General features: G+C 39.5%; 1 protein-coding gene across 6 annotated transcripts in view; it reads right to left on the reverse strand.

The window, feature by feature from the left end:
* Positions 1–7,164: 7,164 nt before the first annotated feature.
* Positions 7,165–17,504, reverse strand: part of TRAPPC12 (trafficking protein particle complex subunit 12) — a 49,467-nt gene continuing 39,127 nt past the window's right edge. For 5 of the 6 annotated variants that reach the window (XM_042033086.1, XM_042033085.1, XM_042033090.1 and 2 more), the window contains exons 9-12: positions 15,705–15,803; positions 9,766–9,866; positions 8,895–8,982; positions 7,165–7,505 (exon numbers count right to left, since the gene is read on the reverse strand). In XM_042033086.1, coding sequence (XP_041889020.1) covers positions 7,263–7,505; positions 8,895–8,982; positions 9,766–9,866; positions 15,705–15,803 — 531 coding nt within the window. In that variant the 3' untranslated portion in view covers positions 7,165–7,262. Of the gene's footprint in view, positions 7,506–8,893; positions 8,983–9,765; positions 9,867–15,704; positions 15,804–17,504 lie in introns of those variants that run through there. The other variant, XR_006016884.1, reaches the window with a different exon arrangement.

Raw genomic sequence — 17,504 nt, forward strand, 5'->3', positions numbered from 1 at the left:
ATTAACTAGTAACATCCACTGGGGGGGCCTAAAAATAGGTGAAGGGAAATGCTGTTGGTGGTGGGTGTCTCGCTCTGGGCTGCCTGAGAGCGGGGGCTGTGCTGCTACCTGCTGCTGTGGGAGCTGGTAGCTGCCTGGCCTGGCTGCTGAACTTGACAAGTACAAATCTTCATGTACTCAAAGCATCAGGTCCTACTGGCAGAACAGGCACTCTCCTGCCAGGTTTCTGGTTCCAGGATTTAGCTTGAACTAGGAATTTGTGAGAAGGGACAGTTTCCTGACAAAGGCAGTCATTTAATATCAGCTGGCAAACACCAGCACACATAAAGACTGAGATGAAAGCTGAGCACTGTTTTGAAGACTATTTCTTTGTGGCTAAATTGTGGATTTGGATATTTGGCCAAGCAGTAGACCTGACCTGTGCTATGCTTGAAAATTACATCATCTGTTTGTGAGTCTTTCCTGGGAAAATGATAGAAATTCTCATTTCCCTCCGCTCCCCTCAAAACAGGGGGAGAAGTCTGAGAATAGGGTCACTGCCTGTTGTCTTCTATTTCCTGAAGTCAAATAAACATATCAACTTATTGGGGGATGAATTAGTGTTACAGTTTAAATATTCCTGGCTCAAAGATCCAGATTTGATCTGATTTGCTGCACTCATTGTGATTTTACAGCTTGATTCTCAAAACATTTTGTGTGGTGGCAAAAAGGTAATACTCTGCTATACCTGCAATTTGAGAAACCTGGTCTTGTGCAACTGAGTCACGAGCTCTCATTATTTATTAACTGTATAAATAGCCAGATAAGGTAAAGAAGCAAAATTCTACAAACAAAAATGCCTGGGGAAAGATTCAACAGTTAAAGGACTGTGTATCTCTTTCAATTCTGGCCTCCCCTGCTGCAGTTCTCTCTGGGATACCTGTATAAATTTTGTTTCATTCTCTGTGCTGCTTCTCAGACTACCAATTAAAAACTGTTGTGACTGTCAATATTGGCTGGTAGAAAATTGGGCTGTGTATGCTCTGGGACTGCCTTTGGTCATGGACACAGCCCAGAGCAGCCAAGCTGAGCTCTGGACTCTGGTTTCCCCTGTGATCACAGGCATTTGAGCTGGGAGAATTTGATTTGGGTCCACCCTCAGGCTTATTTTTTTCCCAAATGATTCAGGCAACTTAAAGCTGACCCGCTATTCATGGGAAAGAGGTGAGCTGTCCTTGGTGATGCTGCAACAAAACAAAGTGGTGGGGCACAAACAAAGTGGTGGCCGGGTTATGCACAAGCCTGCTGCCTGCCACTGGAGTGTGTCCCAGAATTTGAAGTACTTGCTCACATCTTGCATTGCAAAGAATGGGGTTTTTTTGGGGAGGATTGTTGTTGTTGGGGGGGAATTGTTCTAATAAACAGCTCTAGTTCTGCATCTCTTTACTTCAGTTTTTTCAGTTTAGTACTAACTGTTTTGACAGTTTTTCAAAGCCGAAGAGGAACCTTCTCCCCCCTTCCTCCCTTGCCTCAAAAAGTAACATCCAATTTTTTCACCTCTTTGGGGGAAAATTGTAAGCCATTATGGCTGCCTTTCAGGTGGATAATTTTAATGACTCTCATACATAATATACATCTGCAGATGACTGCCCAGATTTAGGTGTTGATCCAGAACACCTTGGAAAGGCAGCATCTTTCCCCATCCACAACTTTCTCTTCCTCCCTAAGACCAGGGTTGTGACCATCTCTCACACCTCTTGAAGATGAGAATCTTTGAATTTCTAATTCCCAAACTGGCTGGGAGAACTAAGTGGGAAAGCAGGTTTCTGCTACCATTTCCTGAAAGTTAGTGCTGGAGCTGGTTTGCATTCAGCACTACAGAACTGCTGTTCAAATGCCAGAAACTCTGTGCAGCTTCCTACATCGTAAGGTACCTCACTGGTAAGATAATTTCTTCCTCAATGTTCTATTAAGTGGGTAGAAAGCAGGGTCGAAGAGGTGGATGGCATCTTCCTTTGAGCTCTTATTATAGGTGTGAGCTACTGGATGAATTCACCTTGTTCTAACATCTTTAGTTTCGCCAGCCTCTGCTCAGGACAGCAGCAATATGGTTGCTACCTGAGCAACCTCAGAGAAGTTGACCCTGCCTGCTGGGTTCTGCCTGTCTGAAATACATTTACATCTGTATTTGATGCTTCAGTCCTGTTTTCCCATGTTGCTCGGTTGCAAGTTGAAGCAGCAAGGGAACGCGTGTTTCTCACTGCAGCCGGTGATGCAGTACCACAGATCCTGCACTTCTCTTTTAGACGGCTCCAGCGCATGTGGTTGATTAAGCACATCAGCTGACATACAAATGAGAGAGACGTAACTTAGCTGGGCACACAGATCACACCCTGCTTATCCCCCTCTCCGACTGGATTTGCAAAACACCTGCAGCAAAGGCTTCACAGAGGGGCTACCTCTTATTAGGCCTAGAGCACAGAAAACCCAGCAGCCTACCCAGGCAGTGCAGTAATTCCCAGCACATGCCTGTGTTGAAAGCCTCCAGATGAAGATGTATCTGAAGATGGTGTTTGCTGCCTGGGTGAGTTCTTCCACCACATCAGTGAGCTCATCCAGCTTGTGCAGAGTGCTCCTGCTGACATGAAGGATGGGGTAGGTGAAGAAATAACCATCCTTTCCAGTACACTGGCTGAAGTCCATTGTGGAGTTCCAGGCGTGTCTGCACATACCTTTGGGGAACACTTAATGTGTCCAGTCTGAAAACTGAGGCACCAGGAAAACATCAATGACAGCTGGTGAGGGGATGCCATTATCACCGGAACTGCAGTTAGGTATTAGAAATGGCAGATAGGTGCTCAAGTTCTTTTGAGGACCAGAGTCTCTGTGCATAATGTAATTATCTGAATGTCTGAAGTACAGCTTCTTTTCTCCTCTTTTAATAAAAGTGGAAATTTAAATGCAAAACTTCTGTTAAGGTACATTAAGCCTCAAGATTTGAATACAACAATCAGCTCCTTCAGGCTCTGCTTTCCACAGCTTTTCTCACTTAGCCAGATGATATATGCAAGCTGTGTTTTAGAACTGAGCTCTGCCCTCCTTTACACCAGGAACCCTCATTAAATTCAGCTGAATTCATTGAATTTAACAGGATTGCCTGGTATAATTAATGTTTTGAGGACAGAGTTTGTCCTTAGCTTTAATGTTTTAACATCATATAGAGCATTCAGATGTGTAACAGGCAGAATATAGGGAAGTCAAACACTCAACTTGTATATATGTTAAATCCAAACCATAAAGTGACATTGACAGTCTTTCCTTGATTTCATAAACAGTTAACAATTTGCATACATCCAGCAGTGATAATATGCCTTTGCATTTAAATTTTAATTATTCTGCAAGTCTACCAGGATGTCACTTGTTTAATGGCTCACTGAGCTTAGAGGTCACCCAGTCCAAGTCTCCTCTAATGGCATTTTTATCTGAGTAAAAGCTTCTACGGATAAGAACACAGCAAACATGCTGAAGTGAGACCTATGTAGTAATACACATGAATTAGAATGTACAGAAATTTGGAGAACAGGGGATTATTGTTGCTGCCTGTTCCGAGCTTCCCTTCCCCCTCCCCAAGACACTTGCCTCTGCCATGTGCTCTGAACCCTTTTGTTCCAAGCACGGACAAAACCAAATGTAACTCAAACTCTTTAGCAGTGTCTGATTGGCCGGTCACCCCGGGTCTGCCCCCAGTCCTCTCCTTTCCCCTTCTCCGAATAAAAGAAAGGGCCCGAGAGGGGGCCCGCCCTCTTTGGCTTGCACCCTTTCTGCGAACATCTTGTCTCTGTCTCCATTTGAAAGCTTCTAATTGTAGGAATTGGCAACCAAAAGCTATATTGCTCCCTCTTTGCTTCTACTGGTGGTATTAGATTTGCAGCTACCATTTTGCTGCTTTTAGAGCTACTGAAATGCTGGATTGCCCGTGCTATCTCTCTAGGCTGCCCAAGGCTTTCTAAGGCATTGAACTACGAGCCTAGCCGGTAAAAGCTGTGAGTATCTCCACAGATTATGTTTTCAGAGTGTTTCTTTTTTAATGGTTATTTGACTCTGACTAGGATAATAAATTTTTATTCTCTGCCAGTCAGAATACAGACTGTCACTGACATGAGCAGTATCAGGCACTACTGAATCAAAAAGGAAGTTTACTCCAGTTGTAAAGAGGCAAGTGGCTTCAGCATGTTGGATGATGATGGATCATGCTACTTTCACTTAGCATTGGAACAGACAAATGAAGCTTCCTGACACTTCAGCTAAATGTGTGTGAATCTCTCTTGTATTATTTTACATATTACTGTAAAAAATTTTAATGGGAATTACAGATAACTTAGGTTGGAAAGGACCTTTGAAGATCATCTAGTCCAATCCCCTCCCAAGGGCAGGGACACCTCCCACTAGAACAGGTTGCTCAAAACCCATCCAGCCTTTGTCTTGAACACATCCAAGGATGGGGAGTCTCTCTGGGTGAACTATTCCAGTGCTGCACCACGAAGTAGTATATTTTCCTTATGTCCAATCAAAACCTATTCGCTTTTAATTTAAAACTGTTTCCCCTTGTCCTATCACTACATGTCCTGGTAAGTTGTTCAGTGCAATGTCTTTGAGAACAATGGTCATCACATACCAGAGTTCTTTTCATCTCCAAAGAAACCCCATGACTAAGAAAAGGGACCTATACTGGAGAAAATATACTACTAGAATATCAAAATGAGTACAGGGAATAACATACCTGATCAGATTAACAGGTGTAACAAACTGAAAACTACAGTAACTTCAGCTATCAGCGTAAACTGAGAATCTCTCCAATTACTGTTAAACTGTTAATTCTCGTTTCTTTTGCCTCTGATTTGCGAGTTCTTTTACTCGGAGTTTGCATTCAAACACAGGAGGCGCCAGGCTTTTCTTCTAATCGATGTTTATTATTTTTTTATCTATGGTACAGCTGCATGGAATGTGCTTCTTAGTTAACAAGGTGGAAAATGGCCCTGAGTTCTACCTTGCAAGGCCATTTAAAGTCCAATCTATCCAATTAGGGAATGCCAATCAATTTATTTTTACTTATAACCCAGTAACTATTCATTTATGATCCGCACTGCGCGTTTTTTGACCCAAAAGTAAACCACACAGATTTGTGAAAAAGAAGGGGAAAAGAAGAACAAACCCACACCCAAAATCCTCCATCTCGTTACACACATATATGTATCACTATATCCCATAAACCTAAATTTTCTACATCTCTACATATTCCACCCAGTGACATAACTTTAATTACACAGCAACAATCTCAGTGTTACCCCATAATTTGGGAAGCCTTTCCCAAGGCCTCAGGTCAAATGCAGTGTGCTTTTGAAGATCATTACCTGTCAGCACTGAAAGACTGAAATTCTCTAAAGCCAGGGGTTCCAACATTAAACCTTGTCTAAAATCCTAGCAGCATTTAAAACAAATGTAAAACCTCATAAAGAATGCTAATGTAACTACTTTTAATTTACTATTTTAATACTCACTAAAGTTATGTAAACGGTGTTTAAGCCCAGCTGAAGCAGGTGGTATGGAGTATTTAATTTTTGAGTTTAGTAGTGGTACCTTAGGACAAGTCTACTCAGGTGCTGCACCAGTTTAATTCAGATCCAGCTGTGCAACCTACAGGCCACGTCAGAAACAGAAATACCAACTGCTTTAATATTTTTTCAGTTGATTGGTACATAACTGTTGTTTCAGTGTACAAGTATGGCCTGTCAAACAGAAATATACTGTAAAAATGGAGCAAATTCTGTTTCTGTAGGCTTATGCCTTTTCAGGTGACTAGCAACTTTGAAGCATCCTTACCTCTTTTCATGTCTAGACTGCAGAAATTTTGAAACAACCTGATTTTTGAGGACAGCTGTTTGGCCCCTGTACAGTATCTCCAGATGGACAAGCATAAAAATGAGTTACTGGTTACCTAAAAATACAGGTGGGGCTATTTAAAGGGAGTGAGAATTAATTGATGGATATGGTATTAAAAAAATGTAACACACAAAATTGTCCCATGGCAGTGATTTATGACAAGAAACAATTGCTAAACATTAAATCTCAAACCAGTAAAACTGCCCTATGAACAGATGTATGTATTATGTTCCTATACGAGTGGGAGTATCTGCATTGAATCTTTACAATACAGATGAAGGGAAAAATGTGGGCAGAGATGTGAAATACACTAATATCACAGTGGTACTGTGATTCCAAAAATCTGTGTTCTGAGGGATGCGAAAATCAGTGTATGCTGATACTGCTGCATCACTGATAATTGCCTTGTGTCCTGAACCCCATTTGGTTCCACTTCATGTGGCCTAACCCTTAGATACCATTTTCCTTGGGAAATACTTCGTGCACAGTGTTTTCACTTGATAATGGGAAAGAAGAGGAACTGAGCTGAAATCCCTTGTGCTTCCACTCCAACTCCCAGTGCTCCTTTCTCTACCCAGCAGAATGCCAGAGTGCAGCAGCTTTTAATCTGAAAGATTTAACAGTAACACAAAATCAAGGAAGTACAGGGAGACCATTTAGTATAGTCCCTCATACTGTGGGAAACTGATACTGTGCAGGACTGTATGACTCCCTCACATGCTCTTGGACATGTCCCTGTGCTACTGGGACTTGGACCAGATGGCCTCCAGCAGTTCCTCCCAATCTTGGCCATGCTGTGATTCTGAATGGTGGTTTAGCAAGCAGCCTCCTCTGACAGCCATGGACACACAAAGGTGTAATACTCAGGAGTCTGACAGGGACAAAATGAGACACACATAGTAGAAGCAAATGAAGAGAGGTGCATTCAGAACTTCCTCTCCATAATACACATACTGATACTCTGTCAATAACTCTTAGCTGATGAAATAAGCTCATGTGGCTTGCTCATAGCTACTGAAAAATTACCAAGACAATATAAGGTTAAATTCAGTTTTTCTCATAAAATAATCTGAGTAGTTGATTATATATATATATATACATATATATATAACATAGTGCACTGTAATGAAGAGTAACTGGACAGTAACAGACCTGTAGGGATGAAGCTGGCTCTAGGTCAGCACAAAGTCTTTGCAATGACAGGCCTGTTAGAGGTGACAGGTTCTGTAATAATACCACTGAATATTCATAATTGAATAAATTTTATTTCACATTTACACATTAGCAAGAGTATATACAATTTAAAAAATCAGCCTTGCTGGGAAAAATTAGTTGGAAATCATCTATCCTAACTTGAGACACTGAGTATTAAAGCTATCACCCTCTTTGATAGCTACAGCCTCTAGAAGTGCCTGCTTCTTCTGCATACTGCGAGATGACTCCAGTTCATACATAGTAGTCAGGTTGAAGAGGACACTCTCGTGTAGGTAGTGTTGAGGGTCCTGCTGAACCATTCCTTCCAACTGCCGGAGGGAATCCTTCAGTTTTCCCAGGTAAAGAAGACAAACAGCAGCATTGTTGTTAGCCTAGTGAAAAACATATTGTAAATAAACAGTGTGCTTATAAATACATATATATATATGTATGTATTTACAAGTGATGAGAGAGAAGGAAAAGAAGTCTATCATCTGCAATTACAACATATTTACTGTATGCTAAGAATTACTATTCTGCATGTGTGTGCAAAACTAAAATACATTATCAATTATACAGTGCTATCCTTTTCTTCTTAAAATTCTCAAGATTTACCCTCTGCCATTAAGACCTGCTGACTTCTAAGAGCTGAAACTCTAAAAGACAGAGTCTAAAATGAAATATAAATAGTACAGGACATTAGTCAATTATGAAAGCCAAGTGAAACAAATTTCAGAAACCACATGAGTCTCTACATGCAATCATTTTCATAGATTTTTTTTTTTCGTTACTTCACTATGTTTTCAGAAGTGTTTTTCTCTCTCTCTGGCTTACATGTCCACATAAGCAACAGGATGATATCTTCTTATTCCAAAAGCATTTACAAATGACTTCACGTAAATCCAGCACATAGGGCAGTCTAAATACATCATAAATTATCAAGTCAGGTTCCAGTTTCCTTACCACACAAATCAGGTTTTATGAGTTACTTCAAGATTCCAACAGTACAAAGTGATATAACATGTTTAGCAGCAGAAACTTTCATATACTCTGAAAGTTGCAGATCAAGGAAGAACATGGCCTTTTAGAAAAAAACATTTTTCTGTCCATTCAGGAAAACTGACTGATCTCATGTGATTATAATACACACTATTTTACAGCCTGCAAAATGATGCCATTCATGTGTTCCTTAAACTCAGTGCCTTCAGTCTGTAAATGGCCTTGGATCAGATTACTAGGGGTAAACTGTCTGACTTCTCGGGACCACTCTTACATGACCATGCACTGAAAACCAGGTCTAGAAAACCCGAAGGTAAATAAAGAACTCTTTGATCTCAGTTTGTGACAGGAACCCAAGGCTCTGATACGCAATGTGTTAAAAATGTCACGTTTAAAACTACAATATCCCTTCAGTGTTGTGTGAAATCAAGTTAATTTTATACATGTTGGCAGCTGCCGTTTCTTTTTCTGACATGCAAGTCTATGCTAAAAACAGTGAGTGCAAAAAAAAGTGCTTTTGCAAAGATCCTGTAAAAGAAGAGTGTCTCAGAATTTCTACATGCATGCGTAAGTATTCGTGCCCTTCATACAGACTGGTTCTTAATTTCCCATCCCATTTTCCATCTTATCCTTATGTATACTGAAAACCTTTTGGCACACATGCCACATCCCATTTTTCTGTAAAGCTCTGAGCATACTCCGAGTACTAATTAAATCCATGCATGACATATTACAAGAATAATTTAGGCGTTCATTATATATGTAGCAATTTGAAAATTTACCACAGCATTTGATGAGTCGATCCTTAAAATTTCTGTGAAAAATCGATGAGCTTCTGCAAAATTATTCTGACCAAGGTGGAGAAATGCTCTAGAAAGTAAGTGACATATAAATGAGTTCTCCTCAAAAACCCAAGGTAATACATTTAAAAATGAATGGACACCATTTTTTATTTTTCCTGTTACAGATGTAAGAGTTTCTGACATTTGTTCTTCACAGTGTGAAGGAGACGCTGATTTACAGACAAATGGAATGACAATTTGGATCACTCAGCTATTACATTTTCTGCCTATGGAAGCAACAGTCTTCATTGTGTTTTTATTAATTTAAATGCAAATACTCTCTTCCCAGAATTATTTCTCTTCATAAAATTAGCCATATAATTTTCAGAGCACTTTTGAATAGTATCTTCTAAATATATTAAGCCAATGTGCTAACCATTGCAAAGTGAGTCCCCCATCACACAGTTCCATTTACTACAGTGTATTCAAGCATCCTTTGAAGGTACTGGGTGGTACTTTCCTGGCAGATCTGATTATAGGATGACTGCCCAAAATAACTTCTCCTCTCCTAAGAGTTATTTATGCAAACGTGTATTGAAAAAAAGCAGTGAAAATATGCAGTGCCTGAAAGAATGAGAAAAAGCTTTGTAAAATCAACGGAAGGATTGCAGTTTCAATGCAGAATAATATGACTGTACCAAGTTACAGAGATCTCCTGAGTCTGTATGCCATTCAGTCTCACTTATGACAGATGAAGTCAAATAAAAGAGAGAAAGAGAACAGGATTGTCTCAAGGGTAGTTTAAGGATCACATTGCATACTTTGTAAAACTACATTTTAAAAAGTTTTCTTTAGCTATTAAATGATCTACCTGTTCATTAAAACCATAATTTGGCTCTGTAGTCCATCCAATTTGTGAGTCACTTTCTCAACATCTTGAAAATATTTTTCTGCAGTTTTTATGTCTCCAATCTAGACAGAAAAATCATAAGTAAGTTACGACAATAAGAAGAGATACATCCTGATTTTATCTTGTAACGACACAAAATCATATATAACATATCCATTAGCAATCTTTTTACACGAAGGTGACTGGGTAACACCTGTTGCAAAACAATGTATTTGAAGAGCCACGTTAAGGTCATGAAAAGCACCACAGAAGCATGTGCAGTTTGCCTAAGGCAGCTTCTCAGCTGGGGGCTCAAGAGCACTCACAGACTGTAGGGCAGGGAGGCCCCATATCCTCATTTGGCTCTTTTGTTGTAACTAACTGCACAGTTCAAAAAAGTAGGTGAAAATGAAAAAAGGTCAGAGTTACTTCCAAAGGGATGGGGTGTTACTCCATAGGAAGGGAAGACAGACACCAGTGGCCTTGTAGGTAGCACAGGACCCACACCAGGTTAACCCACAGCCTCTGGGTCATAGTCAGGGGCCACAGGATGACTTCAGTGCATCACACCACATGTCAGAAAACAACTACAGTGCAATGGGCCACTGAGGATATTGGGAAGATGGTCCATTTGCAGATTAAAAAAACACCAATGAGTGGCTCGAGCAGGATGAAGGAATGAGAGATTTTAAAACTGGCATAAAGAAGTACAGATTTGATGGAGATGGAATGGCAAAGGGGATTTCTAAAAAGGAAGGGGTATTTCACCTAAAGGAATGTTACATACATTGCTCTTTGAGATGAAAAAAAAAAATACTTGAAGAACGCCTGTTGGGGAAGATGAAACAGGAAAACCTTGTAAATATGATTGCCTGACAAAAGATTTTGGGAATATGAAAACTACAGGCAACATCGAAATGAAAGCCACTTTTGAAATACCAAGTCTTAGTTACTGAACAACTGGAAAACAATGGTATGGCCGACTGAAGGTAATCCCCTCTTGACTGAACAATACCCTCTGCTTGCAAGCGGTCCAAGGGTCAGAGCAGACCCTACTAGCTCAGCAGAAGGGGTCCAAAGAGTAGTTTTTAGAAGTTAAGATGTAACACTCTATGGTAATATAAGAACTCTTATAGGCTGTATGTAAATGCTATAGGATTTGTATCTTGTATTAGATTGGTTAGTGACAATTAGAATATTCAGTGCAGAAGATGATTTATTGTATTGTAACCAGGACTTCAGGCATTCTTTACTATTACTTCCACTTCATTCCTTTCCTTCCTTACTTCCACTCTTGCTCTTACACCCTCTCTCTCTCTCTCACCTGCTTACTCTCTTGGGCCTGCTCAGAGCTGAGTCTGGCAGCTCTGAGCAGTGCCCCCATACCCACGCCTTTACAGTAAACCGACTGTGTCCCAAGACCTGCCTATAGAGATCTCTCCGTCTCCGTCCCGACCGATCCCGCCCGTAACCTACAAACGCCACTTATTTTGAAAATAAGTTAGCAGTGTATTTTTCAGGCTGGAGAGATGGAAGAAGATGAAAACTTACTACTTGGTAAAATAAATCAATCAGAATCAGAATCTATCAAAAGGAATAAAATGAAACCAGTTCAGAAACATAAAGCCATGGAAACCAGGCAGTCCTCAGGTGGGGAGATTCAAGGGGCCCTCAAGAGACCACCTGTTTGTTTAAGAACAGGACAAAATTATGAAAAATGTTTGTCACAAATGTGTTGAAGTCTCCTTAAAGCTCTCAGATGGTGGATATTACACATCTGAGTCTTACTAGGAAACTTAATCCAGAATTCTTAAATTGCCCTAGTATTAGAAAATACATTCTATCTTACTGCACTTTTTACCTCCGTTTTTTGTCCTGTCCATAGTGGTAGGGGAGAATGTGCAACTCCTCTTTTTTTACGGTCTTTTGCATACTTGAAAATTTTTTTCTTCCCCTTCTACAATGAGAATCAATTTGCAGGCAAATCAGTGTTTACCCCTTTCTCATAAGTAAACGCATTCTGGATTCTCTGAACTCTCCCCTGTTACTTTACATCCTCCCTGAGTGCCCACCTAAGAGGTCTCAACAATCCAACTGATCTCTCACCAGCAGTGAGAAGAAGGAATCACTTTATATTTCACATGTGAATACGAATTTTGCTTTTATAGCAAATATCTGGAAGTCCAATTTGTTTACTCCTGTGTAGTTTTCTTACCCTCAGCCTATTTCCTTTCTACAGGGAATAGGCTTGTTGTTTCTTCCCATTTTGTATTTGTATATTACTCCCAGTCTTTGGTAGCATTTTGCCTTTGCTGTTCGAATCACAGCCAATTTAACATTTCAGTTTCTTAACTTGTCAAGATTATTTTGCGTTCTGATCCTGCTCTTCATAGTGTCTGTACCATTCCCAGCTTGGCATCATCTGTACATTTTACAAGCATTCTTCATATTTCATCATACAAGTACTACCTAACCAAAAATACAAACACTACAAACCCTAAAGAGATCCTTGTAGACAAGATCATCTAGCAAGTCCTTCTAGTCATCAGCAAATGACTTTCCAATTGCACTTTTCAGAGACAGCAAACATCCATCTGAAGGCTTCATTTAGATTTCTTCCCAATTTGCTTATGGGAGTATCACAGTGGCAGTACCCAAAGCCCTACTCAGACCACTAATATAACAGATACTGCTTCACCTCTAACCACAAGACTTAGCCCTTGGCAATATAAAGAAATTATTCTTCTTTACATTTAGGAGATGATCCAATTGAACACTGCAGTCAAAGATGCAACTGTCCATCTACCAAGCATTTCTGGAATACCCAATACTTTTCTAATGAAACAGATGCATTTCTCCCAGATGTTATGTAACTGGACTCAAAAAAACCGAATATTACTCATTCTAAAATACCATACATTCAGTTATAAAGACAAAGGATACAATTTCTCTCTATAAATACCACTAAAGATGTAAATCACCATGAAAATAATGGCATTTAACTAGAGGATAATGCTGGCAAAGTGTAAATGAATCTGTCCTTGAGTATTTTTAGCCTGGAAATTAGAAGGAATCCCTTAACCATGAGAACAATCAATTTCTAAAGCAAGCTACCAGTTTGCTCTCCTGGGAGCTTGATGCATCCAAATCTAATATGCTTTGATAATAATCAGACATTATTTGTGATCATGAATAGTTCTGATTTCTTAGCAGCATCTTGTATCTTCTCAGCAAACATGCCAAACTCTTAAATCTCATTTTTGCCACAGAGGGGAAACAGTTTACTTTTTAAAATTTTTTCGTGGAGAATACCATTTAAAAGAAATAATTAGTTTTAATTAGTCATTAAAGTAATTTAACCAATTTAAGTGGTCTTTATAACTTAATTTTATTTAACTTAGTTCAGAAAGTATGACTTCAGTATCTAATAATAATTAGCACATCAAACATAAATGAAGATTCTATTGTTAACCTTAAATAATCCTATCCTCTAACAAGGACCCTCCAATATACTACGTGCTTAACTTTGTTGTTTGTCTGGAAACCAAGATTATTTTTCTTAAGTACTCCTAGAAATTTTTTATTGCTTTTTGACTCAGTTTTGCAGCAATCTATTGCAGAAGGTAAGGTCAGGCAGCTTTTAAAATTCTTTCTTAGTGTACTTACTCAAATGGCAACTTTGGATAGGTCGGCCAGTGAGCACTACACAATATAATCCTAGAGACTAAAATGTATTCACTATTTCTCCATTTCAGGTGAATTTCTGTTTTACACATCAGGTGACTGCTGAAAGAATTACAGTCCGTATGAAAATTTCTTTGTGATAGCCTCTGTCTTTTCCTCCATTCTGCACTTCTCTCATTCTCATTTCCCACTTTTTAAGGCAACAAAGGCCATACATCACATCTCGACCTCCTCATGCTCCATTTACATGTGAAGATAAAGATGCTTTAGACCAGTTAGCTCAATTTAATTAAGAAAAAAAAAAAAATCACCAATAAAGCGAAGTTTTGCATGTTGAAAAAGGTTGAGATTTTTTTCTATTAAACTCCTGAATTACACTTTATTCTACATTACGGCTTTGTTTCATATGTATGATGTCTATTGTCAAACAGTGTCTGTGACTGATAAGCAACTGGAATCTGGCTGCCTTAAAGCCTCTCTTGGTAAATGTTCAAAGTTAGTGGCATAGTCTGAGATTATTTGGGAATTACTACTTGTTTTTGAGAAGTTGTGACATTTGAATATGAGAAAACTGCTTTCCAATTTTACCTGCAAGACATTTTATTTTTTTTTCCAGGGAGTGCCTTGTCAACAGTGCACACATACCACAGGGTTATCTTACCAAAATGATGATGCCCAGGATTGCAACACATTTATCCTTCTTTAATTTGAACGTCTTGGTTTGGATTACCTGCACACTGCCTATTTCTCTTATCAAAATCTTGCATCTGTTGCACCAGTGCCCCCCAGACAGAGCTGAAGATTTTGTCACAGAAAAAGACAACAAGCCAAGCAATAAAACCTTATCTCCTTAAGGTGCTAGAAGAAAGGAAAGCATTTGCATTTAGAAATTATTCCTTTTAACGTCTATCTTCTAGATATCTTCTAATATCAAGGATTCCTCACACCCCCTTTAGCTATGTCCAGATCTGACAATAAGACCCCTAAGAACTGAAGGCCTGTTGTCACATTGTGGAGGGCAGTGATTTCAAATGATTCGGTAAGTTAGGAGATGCTTTCCTCATGGGAGTGAAAATGTCTCCATAGTAAAGGAGTGACAAACAGACTTTGGGTGTGACATCAGGGCAGACACTCTTGTCAGCAAGGCAGTGCCAGTAACGTACCCAGTCATTTTCCCAGTAAGACCAGAACTATTAATAACTTGTATTTCCTTTAGTATTTTGCATATTCACAGTACCATTCTTTAATATGCATAATTACTATGTTCCCTGTTTAGGTAATAATTAATGCATGCAGCCAATATCATAAAATTGCTCCAAAGTGATGGAGATCCCCTTTAAACTAGACTTTCAAAGACAGGCATGTCTACCACACTGTGAAACCATGCTCCTGCTGAGAACTGAAAACCCATAATTGAATTTGAATGACATTCTATGATTTGAAGCAAACAATGTTAATAATTCTCTATTAAGAGTAAATTACTCAATTTCAATATAATTTTATTACAGGAATTCACAAATAAGATAATTTATAGATACATGACAATCCAAAATTAGATTTATCATTAATAATAAAAGTAAGTAGATAAAAGAGGAAAAGTTTAAAATATCAGTATCAGAAATATGAAACTGCAAAGAACTTGTGAGATACTAAAAATTAAAAAAATCAGATAGCTATGTAGATGCATCTTTTTATGAAAAACAAAAAGACATCTATTTCTACTTATTAAATACAGTTCCATGGACATTTATTATACTTGTACTGTCTTATTTTTTTTTTTTAAGGTGCCCTTCCCTGTCTTCTCAGGGATATCATCTGGACAACAGAAGGACACTCTTGATTTTTTTTCTAGATGAAGATTGCAGATATATGGTGTGACTGAGAGTTGCATGCAGTCTGAGGCAGTGAGACATGAAATTTTTAGTGAAATTCTGGTTCACTGCTGTCAATGGGAGCTTTACCATTAGTTTTAGGGAAAGCAGAATGTCACATTTTGACCAAAGTACTAGTGTAACTTTCTACAGCATATTCTTTATTTGCTAATGTACTTTTAATACTATAGGTGCTTCATATTTCCTAATTTTATCTGACATGGTAGAAGGGTTTTTGTTTTGAGCACTGCCTCTGCAATTTGACATGTGCCCTACAAAAACAGCTACAGTTTTAAATGCAACAATTATTCTCTATGTAGCTATCAACAGCAGTATTACCTAACAAATTTAGAACAAAATGCGTACCTGAAGGAAAATCCTTCCAATTCCACTCAGCAACTGAGGTTCTTGCTGTGGGTAATACTTGATGACGGTGTGGTAAGCATCTACAGCCAGCACATAGTCCTAAGGGTGAAAAGCATACAATCAGGTATTTCAGCTCAGAATACTTCAGCCTTTGTCAGCTTCTTTGTAAAGACGTATTCCAATAGAATTAAAGCATTTGCAACTTGTCAGTGGGACAGAATTTCTATCAATCACTGTAGGCACTAGTAGCTGACTTACATTGGTCTTTTCTCAGTTATACTGGAACTGCATACACAGGAGATTTTTTTTTTTTTTAAACTGGATCATGCCACAAACTAAAACTCTGAACATTTACGCCTCAGATTATGATTTAGGATGGAAGTCAAGCACCTTCTGTGTGACTGGGAGTATACATACTTGAGAAATGTCTCATGTTTCAAATATGTATGTAATTTACATGGTTTAACAAACTATATTCCAAAAGCTTTGTGAAGTGCCTGTGCACATGCTCTTGTGAAAAGCATCATGTGACAGAAACTGCAATTCTTGCACATCTTCAGATGACAAACTAGCACTACTACCAAAGGAAACAAGACATTTTCTCTTCCTCCACCCAAACTGTTGGGCTTTTTAGTGCATAAAAGCAGGTAATCTAAATAGAAAATGGATTTGGGCTAAAACTAAGTGAGGGGAGGGCTAGTTCTGATCTCCAGAAAGCTTTGCAAGTGATACATCTGCACAAAGGCCGTGCTGGCAGGAGGCCACTCCGAGATCTGCCTGTTCAAGACGGAGTGCCAGTATACCCTCCAGCTAAGGACCAGTGACAGAAGATTAAACAAAACCATGCTCCCATTTCCCACTGGAAAGAAATGCCCATGTGACTGGTTCCTGCAGTTCAGCTGTTTCATGGTTGAACTGCAGTAATTCAGTGACCTGGGCAGGACATGACTTTCAGAGCCTGGCCACGTGGTTTGGCAGGCAGAGGTAAGAGGCACTGCCTGTGCTCTGTGCTGACTGAGACAGGCTATAAACATCCACTGGCCCAGGACTGTGCCAGCCTCAGTTGCTGCAGCTTGGAGAAACGTGAGCAGAGGCAGAGAGCACCTGCCTTTGCTTACAAGGGGCAGGCCAAACAAAGGCTGAGTGCTGTAACACTTTGGTGCTTCCCAACAGTCCTGCCCTTCAACTTAATACAAGAATTGTGGTGGGCATTAGAAAGCAAAGGACAACAGAGAATAATCGTTCAGAACTACACAGACATCTTGGGATACTCTCTGCCCTTCCATTTTTCTTGGTCAAATTATAGTACTCAGTTAACTTGTCCCTAATGTGATCACAGCTACTAGTAAAGATTGTTTTTCTTCATCTCCTGCTTAGTTTGAGGAAGCAATGTTCCCCAGGTGTAACGAATTCCTTTTCCTGAGGATGCATTTAAAAGGATGTAAACCCTGCACCCAGCTCTGAAGTCCTCAGCACAGGAAACACATGAATGTGTTGGAGCAGGTCCAGATGAGGGCAACAAAAATGGTGAGGGCTGGAACACCTCTCAAGGAGGAAGGCTGAGAGAGTTGGGGTTGTTCAGCCTGGAGAAACCTCACTGCAGCCTTTCAGTACCTGAAATGGGCTTATATATCAGGGCCTATTGTGATAGGACAAGGCATAATGGTTTTAAACTAAAACAGGGTTGACTTAGACTAGATATAAGGAATAACCTGTTTACACTGAGGGCAATGAAACACTGGAACAAGTTGCCCAGAGCTATTGTGGATGCTCCATCCCTGGATGGAAACATTCCAGGTC

This window comes from Corvus kubaryi, unplaced genomic scaffold, assembly GCF_017639235.1.
Source record: "Corvus kubaryi isolate FWS band 111438036 unplaced genomic scaffold, C.kubaryi_AGA036_p1.0 37354, whole genome shotgun sequence".
Lineage (NCBI taxonomy): Eukaryota > Metazoa > Chordata > Aves > Passeriformes > Corvidae > Corvus > Corvus kubaryi.